At 47.6% G+C, this 13,008-nt stretch overlaps 3 protein-coding genes and 1 long non-coding RNA gene across 5 annotated transcripts; 2 read left to right on the forward strand and 2 right to left on the reverse strand.

The window, feature by feature from the left end:
• Positions 1-6: 6 nt before the first annotated feature.
• Positions 7-3,777, reverse strand: tsen2 (TSEN2 tRNA splicing endonuclease subunit). 2 transcript variants are annotated; one of them, XM_044123337.1, is made up of 12 exons: positions 3,587-3,777; positions 3,382-3,448; positions 3,271-3,310; positions 2,952-3,161; positions 2,762-2,879; positions 2,605-2,679; positions 2,247-2,297; positions 2,022-2,166; positions 1,856-1,892; positions 1,535-1,646; positions 1,369-1,458; positions 7-487 (listed from the first exon to the last, which is right to left on the reverse strand). In XM_044123337.1, the coding sequence occupies exons 1-12, from the start codon at positions 3,755-3,757 to the stop codon at positions 431-433; spliced, it is 1,173 nt and encodes a 390-aa protein (XP_043979272.1). In that variant the 5' UTR covers positions 3,758-3,777; the 3' UTR covers positions 7-430. The 2 variants fall into 2 exon arrangements, with proteins under 2 accessions (XP_043979272.1, XP_043979273.1); XM_044123338.1 differs by having other exon boundaries at positions 3,529-3,724.
• LOC122834675 lies at positions 3,139-5,541 on the forward strand. The gene is made up of 3 exons (XR_006371232.1): positions 3,139-3,216; positions 4,537-4,756; positions 5,420-5,541. It is a non-coding gene; the product is annotated as an uncharacterized LOC122834675 (long non-coding RNA).
• LOC122834674 (MKRN2 opposite strand protein-like) lies at positions 4,289-5,703 on the reverse strand. Its single transcript, XM_044123341.1, is given in 5 exon segments — positions 4,289-4,741; positions 4,807-4,975; positions 5,083-5,132; positions 5,398-5,685; positions 5,687-5,703. Coding segments are annotated over 5 exon segments (768 nt in total). The 3' UTR covers positions 4,289-4,497.
• A 1,843-nt stretch (positions 5,704-7,546) lies between these two features.
• On the forward strand, positions 7,547-11,395 carry mkrn2 (makorin, ring finger protein, 2). The gene is made up of 10 exons (XM_044123031.1): positions 7,547-7,707; positions 8,700-8,828; positions 8,902-9,020; positions 9,813-9,944; positions 10,014-10,177; positions 10,252-10,317; positions 10,384-10,532; positions 10,722-10,832; positions 10,908-11,052; positions 11,126-11,395. Exons 1-10 carry the CDS (start codon positions 7,682-7,684, stop codon positions 11,282-11,284), a joined length of 1,200 nt encoding a protein of 399 aa, XP_043978966.1. The 5' UTR covers positions 7,547-7,681; the 3' UTR covers positions 11,285-11,395.
• The last annotated feature ends 1,613 nt before the right edge of the window (positions 11,396-13,008 follow it).

Raw genomic sequence — 13,008 nt, forward strand, 5'->3', positions numbered from 1 at the left:
ACAGACTGAAGTCGAACTGTTTTATGTATTTATGGAGTGAAGATGTTGAACATCTGTTTAATGAACTTCAGCCGTTGACACCCATCTGACAGAAATAACAGCCATAACCATGGTAACAGGATAAACAAACGGATTTCCTCCCAATGGATTCCTGAGCAGGCTCTGCTCTGCTCTGGACATGGACCTAAAGATCAGACGGGAGCACCTGCAGAGGTAGCTCAGCCAGATCAGGAGGTGGCTGGCGGTGACGTCATCACCAGGAGGCGCAGTCAAACACAAACATGACGATGAAAAACGTCTTCCTCTGCATGTTTTTCTGTCTTCTGAAACGCGCCTGCATCCAACTAAGGACCGCGTTCACGCTCCTTCTGATTGGCCGCAGCTCGGGTCTTTATGAGATCATCACTAAAGCGCTTCAGCTGTCAGCCAATCAGATGTCTTGCTCTGCTCGCTCTCTGGAGGAAACCCACCTGCTGACGATCACTTCCTGTAGAGACATTACCAGCTCTATTAGTTCCATCTGTCCGACATAAAGCTGCGATCAGAACAGTCCAGAACCACAGTCCTATGGTTCTGGTTCTGGTTCTGATTCTCACCACTTAGCTGCCATGGTAACCAGTCCTGATAGCTCCCACTGTTAACACAGGCAGTATACATACATTGGAAGATATCGAAGAATATTGCTCATCGTTATATATTTCATCTGAAGAAAAGGTTGAATTGTTAAAGTCAATAAAAAAATTTTTTTTATATTTAATTATATCATGTCCACAAGATGATATGGAGTGAAAAAAATCCCCTCATGTAATAATTTTAAAGAAAACAACTTAAAACCATATATTATCTCTATTGAAAAATGTAATTTAAATCATCAATAAAAACCTTTCTAAAGAAAATTTACTTTATCCTGTAAGCAGAAGCCTTTGCTATTTTCTCTTATTTGCTACAGACCCTTTTTATATGTACTTGGATGTATTTTTGCACATTTCTTATAAAAATAATATTGTTTGCATAGACTAAAAGATACATTATTTTATTTTTACCTATTTGTGTATAAATTTAATTAATGTTTTTTTACTCTACTTGTAGATTGGAAGACCTTAGAAAACACTATTAATATCCATTATATATATATATATATATATATATATAATTTTACCATTATATATTTTATAATGGTAAAATATGCATATTTTACCATTATTACCATTATTTCTGTTTATAATGTATTGTTTAATATAATTATTGGGTTGAAGATCTTTCTTTATAATGTCATTTGTTCAAAATAAAATAAGTTTGAAACCCCCCCCAAAACACAGGCAGTTACCATGGTAACTTGTGATGTGGAGACAGGTAGTTGACCTTTACCTGAACCTTTAATCTGCTCAGGCACACTGGTGAATCCAGGTCATCCTCTGATAGGTCAGTTGGGTAGATGATGTAACACAGCATCAGCTCCTGGGAACCAATCAGGACCCACCATCAAGAAAGATCAACAGCAGCACCAGGTAGCAGCGACAGTTGCCGCAGTTACCTTGGAGACACTGGCTGTGATCCTGCTGAGAGCTGCCAGGGAGCGCCAGGAAAACGGGCGCAGTGCCGCACCCCCCAATGATTCGCCAGTCCTCTCCACCACCACCGAGTAGCTACGGCAAGAGATCAGGGACAATCTGTGAGGCCCTTCTATATCCCTCCTGCTGCAGCATTTCTAATCGTTTTTAGAAACTAGACATGGGATGATCCGTAAAGAGCTCCCATCCCAGAGCAGAACCAGGCAGCTCTGGGAGAGAAAACATGTCCAACCTTCACCTGAACACAGAGCGAACACCTGGAGACCAGAACAGGTGAGCGTTACCTGGCGTGGTAGAAAGGTGGTCCCTTCCTGTAGAGCACTGAAACCAGAACCAGAGGAGAAAACACACCTGAGAAGTCCACAGACCAGCAGAACATGTTCTGGTTCAGGAACAGCTCCAGCTTTTCCCTGCACTCTGACTGACAGGTCACAGTTCACTGGGCCTTACAGAGATCAACGCCGTATTTGGCCCCGCCTCCTCCCTTAGGGACCCACCCCCTGCTGCGGAAGTGATGGTACGCAGCGTATGAGCTGATGAAGTCGGGACGCAGCAACCGAAACTTCCTCCACAGCTGCAGGACTGACAGGGGCTCCTGACCAATCAGAGGACAGGACAGAGATGATGAGGTCACATCCTGACAAAACGCATCAGAGGTCCAAATGAGAGCCTCACCTGCTGCTGGCAGACAGACAGAACTCCAAGACTGTAGACCAGGAAGAAGGCCTGCAGGTCAGACAGGTGAGCCGATTAGGCGTGAAATTTTGGCCATTTGGTGCAGTAATTGGTTTTTCAGTATTTCCTAGGAATAAACTGATTGGATGAAAAACACTCGTCTGTGATTGGCTGCCGGTTTGGCTGGTTTGAGCCTAGTGTAGGCTGAGTGAGAGTTGTCAATGTTGAGTGCTATTGAATGAGCGTTTGTAAGTTTTAAATGCACACAAATCGAATGATTATTTCTTCACATAGAAATACACGAGTAGATCAGTCTCACTGCCAGTGTAGAGTTGCTGTGCTGACTCAGGTGTGTTACCTCCTCCAGGCTCAGCTGCAGGTACTCCGTAAGAGCCAGAGGACTCCGCCTCACCTCCCTGGCTTCGCCTCCATCCTGTAACCATGGAAACAACAACAAATGAACTGCAGCAGCAGAGAAACACCAGCACCAGCCACAGTCTCAGATGAGGACCCACCTGAGCCTCCAGGTCCACCAGGACGTAACCAGGACCCGGAACACGGAGACCAGAATCGGGATCAGAGTCGGAGTCAGAGTCCGGTTCCGAGTCCAGGTCCAGATTCTGTGGGTCGGACCTGAACATTGACAGGAAACAGGTTCAGTCTGGTTCTTCCTCAGAACCGGTCTCTCTGAGTGCTGAACTCTACCTGCTGTTTCTCTCCTCTGGCTCTGACTCCGCCCCTAGCCTCTTCATTTGGACACAGGCTCCGCCCTCTGGCTCTTCTTCTTCTGCTCCATTTGCCTCCTCTTCCTCCTCCACAATCTCAGTCAGAGCCAGCAGCTTCTGATTGGCCGCCTCTTCATCCAATTGCTGAGAAGAAAGCTCCGCCTCTGCCCACCTGAGCAGCTCTTCATACCTGTGAGGGTCAGACATGTGACACTATCACCACAGACAGGATGTGATGTCACTGTGTAAGTAAACAGGATGTGATGTCGTGTAAGTAAACAGGATGTGATGTCGTGTACCTGGACTGAGAGATGACAGGTAGAAGCACACCTTTGTGTTCTGTGACAAAAACAGATGTCAGCACCGATAGGATCATTGACGATGATGTCATTGTGTGGGTGGAAACTCACGCTCCCATTGGTCGGAAATGCTGTGTTCCGGTCGGGCTCTGGACAGAACCCCTTTCCCAAAGTAGCCCTGAAGACAAAACACATTAAGCCAGAGAGACGATACTAAGAGCAAAAACTATCTGAAGCTACGCAGTAGGAACACCTGACCATGTCTGGACCTGGCTCTACTGGAACTGAACCTGGCTCTGGACCCGCTGGTTCTGACCTGGCTGTGGATGCTATGGATGTGGTCCGGATGGCAGACCAGAACCTGCTGGTGGACCAGCTCCCCCCGGTAATGCTTTCTGTCCTGCCGGTTCCGAATCAGCGGCAGCGGAGCCTTGTAGTCTTCATAAACCCGGGTTCTCCTCCGAGGAGGCCGGAACTCCGCCTGCATTCCGCCGGTTCCAGACTGCCAGAGTTAGGTCCAATCTCAAGTTTAAACGCCGTGGTTCGTTCCTGGGAGCTGAGGCGGTGCTACAGAAACTGTGTCCGGCTGGAAACTCCATTCAGAACTTCTTCTTTGCGGTTTGATTGCATCCAAATTGCTCTACCGCCATCTGCTGGATGATTGGCGCAATACACCTCTAACGAATTTTAATCGGTTGCTAATGAGACCAGAACTATTCCTGCACCTGCTTATGCATCCAGGGTTTGGGGTGGTTCTGGTTTCGGTTCGGTTCCCCAGGACGAACTGAGAATGGCGTCCCTCCATCCTTATTTAGCTGAAATCAATCAAGCTCAGCTCAATAATCTGTAATTGCCACGAAGAACAATAAACCCAGTTCAGATCAGAACCAGTCCATTCTAGCTGCTGGAACCATCTCCTCTCTCCCTGTGGTTCCTCTTCTAGTCTCAGCTTCTTCCTGATTGGTGGAAAGATTTCCTGCTTTAGCTGCTTCATCCAAAACACAGATGTCTGAAACTCTGTTATGGTTTATGAAAATATTTATCTTTATTTACAAACAATAAATAAACATTCATGTCGCACCAAAACAGACCAACTGGTTAAACTGGTTTAACTAGTAGTCAGGCTGTTGTTTCAAGTGTTCAGCTTCAGCAATACTGGGACTGGTTTAATGGAAGTATGGTTGTTTTAACTGGTAGTATGATTGGTTTAATTGTGGTTAGACTGGTTTAACTGTTGGTGACCGACTCTTCCTGCCTGTCTCCCAGTGTCTCCTGTCTGTCTGCCAGGTAGTACTGGTGTTCCTGCAGATGCCGGATCAGCGTGGTGTACTTTGACACCCTCCTCATCCTCGGCAGGATGAAGCAGCGGGTGAAGTCGTCCCGGCTCAGAGCGCCGTGACCCTCCATGGCCAGGATGCCATTCAGGAACTGGAGGCAGAAGCTGAAGCAGTTGTGGTCTTCCTCATGGAACCTGAGAGACCGACAGGTGAGTCAGAGAGGACAGGTAGTGAGACAGGGGCTTTGGGTTGAACCTACTTCTGCCACACTGGGTCCCAGGCGGGTCCCTCAGAGAACGTCTCCAGGTACTGGTCCCACTGAGCCAGCAGGTGAAACATGTCGGGTCGGACCAGGGGGACGCTGATACAGTGGCTCCATCCAATCTGATCTCGCCGCACACCATCCTGAGTGTAGTTATAAACAACACCTGGATAAATATACAGGTGAGACAGAGTCAGGTGAGACAGAGCGATGACATCATCCAAATGACCTGTAGGCCTCACCTGGACACCTGCCCTTGTCTCAGGTTCATACCTTTAGTGTTGGAGATGCCAGTGTGCAGGTCTGATGTCCCAGTAAAGTCTCTGAGGGACAGAGGAGGACACACTGGTTAGACTGGTGTCGTACTCCAAACTGGTTTCCTGACCTGCAAACCAGTCACCTGCAGGTAGCTGATACTGCAGGATGTAAGGTTTTCAGGTAAAGAGGTCAGGTGTTCCAGACCAGCATTAACAGGAACCTCATCACCCGCCAATCCAGACTGATACTGGTTCTACTGGGTTCTAACAGCTGTTGGCTGAATGTTTTCTGCAGGCTAACCTGGGTGTAACTGTGCAGGTGTGCCATTACCTGTCCTGGTTGTTGTGTGCAGGAGCGACCAGCAGGCAGCAGGAGGTCTTGTGTCCGTCGGTGAAGGGGGACGGCAGGCTCACCGGCGCCTCCTGCAGTCTGCGGCCCTTCAGCTCCTCCCCGCAGCTGGGACACACCTCAGGCACCGCGAAGCAGAAGATCTCCTTCTGGCAGTGGCTCAGGTGGATGACGCTTTGCTCCATCTCCTCCTCAGCAGCTCGACAGTCTGTCCCACTCCTCTTCCTCCTCCTCTCTTTAGCCTCTTCTCCCCGCCTCCCCCTCTGGTTACAGCCTATCAGATGACATCACAGACCCCGGCTCCAGCCTATCAGGTGTTCTGGTGTCAGGCGGATGGTCATGTGACCTGTTTCACCTGGAGGTGAGTCAGTCTGAGCAGGTGACCTCTGGACTGTGTCTGCGTTGTTGCCATGGAAATGTTTCCTGGCAGAGCAGGACGTGTTCAGCTTTATACTCTGAGGTCTGAAGACTGGTCAAGTGTTCTGGTTCTGACCCAAACCAGCAGAAAACTTCTGCTTGAAACCTGAAACAGGAAGCTTCCAGGAGCTGCCTCCTGATTGGCTCTCACTGAATGTTTTCCATCTCACCTGTCAGACGGCGATCTGATCAGTGAGCTCAGGTGAGTCTGACAGAGATAGACTCACCTGGGGTCAAATGTCACACTTTCCTCTAAAGCCATTCATCATCTCAGAGGAGCAGGTGAAATTATCCTCTGTCTGCAGGTGAACTTGCAGACCTGAGCTGGTTTAATGGTGTTTAGGTTGTAGAATCCCTCTTGCTTCATGTGTATCAGTGCAATGGGGAAATAGCGCCCCCTCTCTGTGTGGCTGGTTATACGTTGCTGGCTCCTGTACTCAATGCCACTCTGTGAAAGCTGCAGGAGAGCTGAGTTGCATTCTTCAGAACACTGTGGAAAAGTGTTATCAACATAATAAAACATATTTTTTACTAAAACTGTGTAATGACTATTTACTAGATGTGTGCCTGGCACCAATTTTTGTACTTTTAGTTTTGTTAATATTGTAAAATACTTCATGTTCCAAGTTAAAAGCTAACATAACGGTCTGTTGTAGTGAGCTGAGCTGTTGCACTGATTCGAACCCCCGATATGTTCTCATTCAGGAAATAAACTGAAACTCCTCATCTTTATTAAAAAAATCTACACAACGCAGAGTCGAGGGGTGACTTGGGCCGGCCCGGTACAGTGGAGTGAAGCAGAACCTGGTTACACTGGCCCCAGGAAATACCCTGAGCCCAATGCCAGAGACCCGATTCACAGGAGGCTCAGATCTTCAGGTAAATCTCCTGGACGTCCAGGAACAGGAAAGACTACGGGGTTCCTTAGAGGTTCACCGTGGATTTCTAGGGGGTTCCTGAAGCGTTCGGTTCATCAGGTGGCTGATGAACCAAAGGGTCCCTCAGGGACTTCGGGAGGATTCGTCAGGGGGCTCATCAGGTGTACAAGAGGGTCCCTGGTGTACTTGGGGGTTGAAGTACATGAATTCGAGGAACCCTTGAGGTTCCTCGAGGTGCTTCAGGAGGCAGCATAGAGGTCCTGGGTTGGACTCCCAGCCTGGGGCCTTTCTGCATGGAGTTATTACAAATGGGTTCTCTTTGGGTAATCCTGCTCCCTGGTTCATTAGTACCAAACAGGTGAGCAGTCCAAGTGAAACTCCACCTGTCAACCAGGACTAATTAATATCTACATAAATTAAATCAAATAAAGTGCTATAAATTGTAAAATAAGATAATCAGTTTTTCTGTAAACTGGTGAATATAAAGTTTAGCAGCTGAATTGGACGTCGCATATACAGCAGTTATGGTTCTGTTTTAGGTTCTGGAACCTGGAACAGAATCAAGAGCCTCTGACCTGAAACCAAAACCAGAGCCGGAACCCAGAACCTCCCGGAATACAAATCAGTAATCCTAAACCTGAACAGGTGAAAGTCCACCAGGTGAGAGCAGAAAACATCCAACCTGAAACCGAACCTCCCTGGGCTGATGAGCCAGAACCAGAACCAGTAACCCACACTGGGTCAGTCTGGAATCCAAAAAGAGCTCCTTCTCCTCACAACAGTATAACATGAATCCACGGGATAAGAACCGGACCAGAACCTGATCAGAACTGGACCAGAACCTCCGCAGGATGGCGCTGTTTTCTGCAGCTGCAGGAACGTTCCTCCTCCAGCTGCTTGCACCCGGAGCTCTTAGAGCGGAGCACCAGCAGCACACTTCCGGCAGCTGAGCGCAGACCACGACGAAGAAGATGAGCACCAGACAGGTGACCTGCAGGTGAGCGCGCGCTCTTTGCCGTGTCTCTGTCCCTCAGCTACCTGTCCGACTGGCTCAGGACCATCACTGCGCACGCGCTGCCGTAAAGCTAATGTTTTTAGCCGCTAGCTCCGCCGCTGGGTACGCTTATATGTGTGAGCATGCGCAGGTATTCATCTGATCAGCCGATTGATCAGTAAGCTGCTCGAGTCCTGCCGTTACCATGGATACTATAGTTTCGGGCACAACATAGCTGCTTGCGTCTGGTTCCCATCCGGGTGTTCTTCCCACCCGGTTCGGTCCAGTTAGTATGTCTTCAAAAGGTCGAGTTCCGTCCGAACCTCTGCTGTCCATTCAAACCGGATCGGAACCGGTTTATTCTCCAGAACTACGGATCGGAGATGTTGGGTTTTTCAGATAAAGTTCTAGTTCTGGACTATCCAGCAGACTAAAGCTGCAGTATGAAACTTTTATGAAGAAAATGTTTTTTGTTGTTGTTGGGTTTTTTTTTTACATATTTGTTAAAACTGTCGCCATGTTGTGACAGTTTGTTGTAGACAGATAATCTGTAAAAATATTGATCTTTGAGCTACTGGAGGAAATGAACCGATACCAACCAATCAGAGCCAGGAGGAGGGGCTTAGTGCAATCAATCACTTTATGTACTTGTTGCTGGATGTTCCAATGGTGGAGAAACAATTTACAGTCACAGGAATGCTACTAGTTTGAGCATTAATAGCGTGCTATGCTAGCTGCATCACAGCAGAGAGCAAGGTGGGGATATTATTCTTCATAAAATCAAGAAACTAATGGCCAACCCTGACCATCGTCTTCATGAGACTGTCTTGGAAAAGCAGAGTATCTTCAGTCAGAGGCTTCTTCAGACTTACTGTAATACAGACTGCTACTGGGAGAAAGCAAAGGAACTAATTTTGTTTTACAGATTGTGTCTCACTCCAAACTGCCACAACATGGTGATGGCCAGGTGAGTCACGTGTCCAGGTGTGTTGCAGGTATTTCCTCCATGGAGTCTGCAGGGAGGGCAGCAACTGCCTGTTTTCTCATGACCTGAACAACAGCAAACCCTCCACCATCTGCAAGTACTACCAGAGGGGAACCTGCGCCTACGGAGAGCGCTGCAGGTGAGGCGCACCTGCCCCTGACAGCTGACCTGTCTAACCTTCCAGGTACATGACAGGTGTGCGGTGTGTCCAGGTATGATCACGTGAAACATTCAATGAGAGGAGGAGGGGGCGGAGCTTCAGCGGACCCAGTAGGTGCAGGCAGAGGGGTCAGAGGTGAAGGGAAGAAGCCTTTGGTCCTGAAGGACAGAGGTAAGGACACACCTGAGCTGCTGCAGGTAAAAATAGATTTTTTCATACTTGACTCAATTTTAATTAATTTTTTTCTCGCTTTCTTTTCCAAAAAAGAAATTGCAAATGACAGAAAATAATTTCTAAAAATCATTCCATCCGTCAGTTGGATCAGCGTCAGAATGCAAGAATTTCTGTTTATTTATGGGTCAAAGTCATAATATTTGCAGAAAAGACGTCATAAAATTACAAGAAATAATTTGATTTAGTGAGAAAAAAGCTTCTGTTGAAAAGATCTGACCAGTTAATTATTCTCTGAAACACTCAGTTTGACCGATGGACTCAAAGTTCAGCTGCTGACAATAATTTGATGCTGACGTGTTTATTAAATATAATCTGTAAAACTGAAACCAAAGTAGAACTTCACAAGATGCTCAACATTCATCAATCTAATGTGACATTTTTTGTGTTTTCATAAAATTAAGATTTTATTCTCTTAAAATTAAGACTGCTTGCTTGTTTTTATTCTCTTAATTTAAAATAAAAATGGTTTCCTGGCTGTAGAGTTTACCCGAATCCCAATAAACAGAAGCTGTCAAACAAGATGGCCGCCCTGGGTGATGACATCACTCTGAACAGTCTAAACCCAGGAGCCCATTGGTGGAAAGAAATCAAATCTCCAGAACCCAATAATCTGGTAACTCCTGGGTTCTGATGGTACCGTGGGTTTGCTTGCGGGTCGGGTCCAGATGTTGGACAGGTGAGTCCAGGTGTTCTGTTCGGTGTGTGACTCCGCCCTTTCCTGTTCCTCAGCACTGTGTGGTGACCGGACCTTTGGCGGCCTGTCAGACGGTCCGACCCCGGCGGTACCGGAGGCGGCGGCCGCTCCACAGTCCTATGTGGAAGCCATCAGAACCGGGCTGGATGGGTCGGCTCCGGAACCAGGTGGGTCCCGAACGAAGCCATCCGATTGGCCGATGACAACTTCCTGTTTACCTAACCTTCTCCCTGCAGAGCCTCACGCGGTGGGCGGAGCCTATCAGCTCTGTCCGTACGCCGCCGCTGGACACTGTTTCTATGGCGACAGCTGCCCGTATCTCCATGGTGACCTGTGTGAGGTGTGTCGGCTGCAGGTGCTTCACCCCCACGACCCGGAGCAGAGGAGAGCTCACGAGAAGGTGAGCACCGACCCGGGTCCTGGTACCTGTCGGACCGGGCTCTGGTCCTGGTACCTGACCCAGTCTCTCTCCAGGTGTGCCTGCTGGCCTTCGAGGCCGACATGGAGAAGGCGTTCGCCGCCCAGCTCAGCCAGAACAAGGTGGGTGAGGCGAGTCTGTGCCGGTTGCCGTGACAACAGCGTCCTGACCGCGCTGTACCTGTGCAGGTGTGCTCCATCTGCATGGAGGTGGTGGTCCAGAAGGCGGCGCCATCGGAGCGGCGGTTCGGCATCCTGTCCTCCTGCTGCCACACCTTCTGCCTCAGCTGCATCCGCCAGTGGCGTGGAACCAGCAACTTCTGCAACAAGATCATCAAGTGAGTCCGGCCCGGTTCTGGTACCGGGGACCAGAACCAGAGAAAAGAGAGAGATGAGAGATGAGGTTTCTGGAGAGACACCTGTTTGTGTTTCTATTGCTTCTGATTCTGGTTCTGACCCGGTTGTCCCTTTCAGTGGTTCTGACCCGGTTGTCCCTTTCAGTGGTTCTGACCCGGTTCTCCCTCCAGGTCCTGTCCAGAGTGTCGGATCATCTCCGAGTTCGTCATCCCATCTGTCTATTGGGTCGAGGACCAGGAAGAGAAGGACCAGCTGATCGAGCTCTTCAAGTCGGGCGTGAGGTAACTTCCTGTGTAAGCCCCGCCCCCTGGCTGTCGGCCAATCGCAGTGCGTGCCTGACCCCTGTGTGTCTGCAGTAAGAAGGCCTGTAAATACTTCGACCAGGGCCGCGGCTCCTGTCCCTTCGGGGGAAACTGCCTGTACCTCCACGCCTACCCAGACGGAACCCGACCGGAACCAGACCGGCCCCGGAAGCAGCTGAGCTCCGAGGGAAACGTCCGGGTCAGAACCCACTACTGCCCTTACGCCCTGGCCCTGCGCGGCCTGTGGTTCTGACCCGGTTCTGTGTGTCCAGTTCATGAACAGGGTCCGGCTCTGGGACTTCATCGAGGAGCGTGAGCAGCGCGCCGCGCCGCCGCTGGATGATGACATCACTGAGCTGCGCCAGCTCTTCATGCAGATGTCGGGTCCGGGCGTAGAGGAAGCCGAGGGCACGCCCAACCCCGGGGAGTAGAGGCCTGCCGTCTCCATGGCAACCGGCAGCCATGTTGGTCCTGACTGGAGGCTGATGGAGCTGATATTTATTTATGGTGTATAAAGTAAATAGAGACCGTTTAAATCTGAAGCTGTTTGGAGTTGATTTACACACACACACACACACACACACACACACGGGTATGTCTACTGATGGTGGGACAAAACTAAAATTTTTAATCAATTTAATTTCAGGGTCTGTAGTTAATTTTCCACATTTAATCATATTTGAATCAAACTACATAAAATAAGCAACATGTTCAATTAACACAATCATTTGCTGTTAAATTATTTCGTAAATAAACATATGAACTCTGCAGCAAATATTTATATTTCTTAATTTGTTCCTCTGGTTCTTCAGCCGTCAGATTGGAGGAAAGTTTTTACAGTGTTTCACTGCAAAAACACAAAATTGTTCTACTGGAGGATTTTTTTTTCACTTATTGGGTGAAATAATCTATAATTGGAATTAGTCCTTTTTATCAATATCTTGCTGAAAAGTTACTTTAAGTTTGTTTTGTCTTATTTATACTGTAATGACACACCTAATCTTCAAAAATACTTTGTATTATTTTGTTTTTGCAGTGCAGGAAGCCCTGATCATTCATGCAGCTTCTTTGGAAATGTGAGGATGCTAACATTAGCATTCGCTGCTACTTGTTTAGCACTGAGATGCTATTTAGGCCAGAATAGCTTTGCTGCTAGGCTAACTCCTTTTAGCTCAACTTGAATACAACAACGGTCTTTTCCAGCGTCCAATCAGATCGATTAGAAGCAGAAATGAACCAATGCTGGTTGTTAGCGGATGTAACTGTGCATCAGATTCACAGACGTATAGAAACGAATGACCACAAAGTTTCCAGGTGGAACTTTTGTACACAAAAAAATAAAATAAAGTGATCCATTGCATTAAATGAATTAATCAAAATTAACGGATTAACTTCAGTTGGTTTTCCATTCATTTTTACAACCCAACTCTACAGCAGTGTGGCCCAGGGGCTGTTTGTGGGTCAAGAATGATACAAATTTAATACATTTTTTTATTAAATTATTCATACAATAAAAAATATTTGCTACTACACAGTTTTTGTCTTTAAATAATCGAGCTTTTCACATTGTCTTGCACAGACCTTGTCCACGCAGTGACTTTTATTCAAAAGTGAACTTTGCTGCACCCAAATCTCGGTTTAATTCATTTTATAAACTTAAAAACACCAAGTTTTTCTAAAGAAAGAGTGACCTGGAGCGTGCTGTGGTGGCGCAGGGGGTTAGCCCGCCCCACGCCTGGAGGACGTCGCGGGTTCAACTCCTGGAAAATTAACTGACATTGATGAAAAAGGCCCGACTTCACTGGCAGATTATTTCATTACCAGACATTTCAGCTAAATAATCTGCCAGTGGAACCAGTACTTTTTATCAATATTGAGAAATTATGAACTGAAAGCAAGCTACATTTTACTTGTCAGTTACTTTTGTCTTATTTCAAGTGTACAAAAATATTTCCTCTAGAAACTAGACCATAATTGCCCTGCAATAGACTGACCTGTCCAGATGACTCCGCCTCTCGCCCAGAACGTCAGCTGGAGCGGCAGCAGCTCCTCCCGACCCCACTGGGGACAAGATGCTAGAAAATGAATGGATGGACTAAACCATCATTTTTTAATTTACTTTTTTTGTGTGTTTTTGCAGTGCTGAGCAGGTACA

Source organism: Gambusia affinis, linkage group LG07, assembly GCF_019740435.1.
Source record: "Gambusia affinis linkage group LG07, SWU_Gaff_1.0, whole genome shotgun sequence".
NCBI classification, from domain to species: domain Eukaryota; kingdom Metazoa; phylum Chordata; class Actinopteri; order Cyprinodontiformes; family Poeciliidae; genus Gambusia; species Gambusia affinis.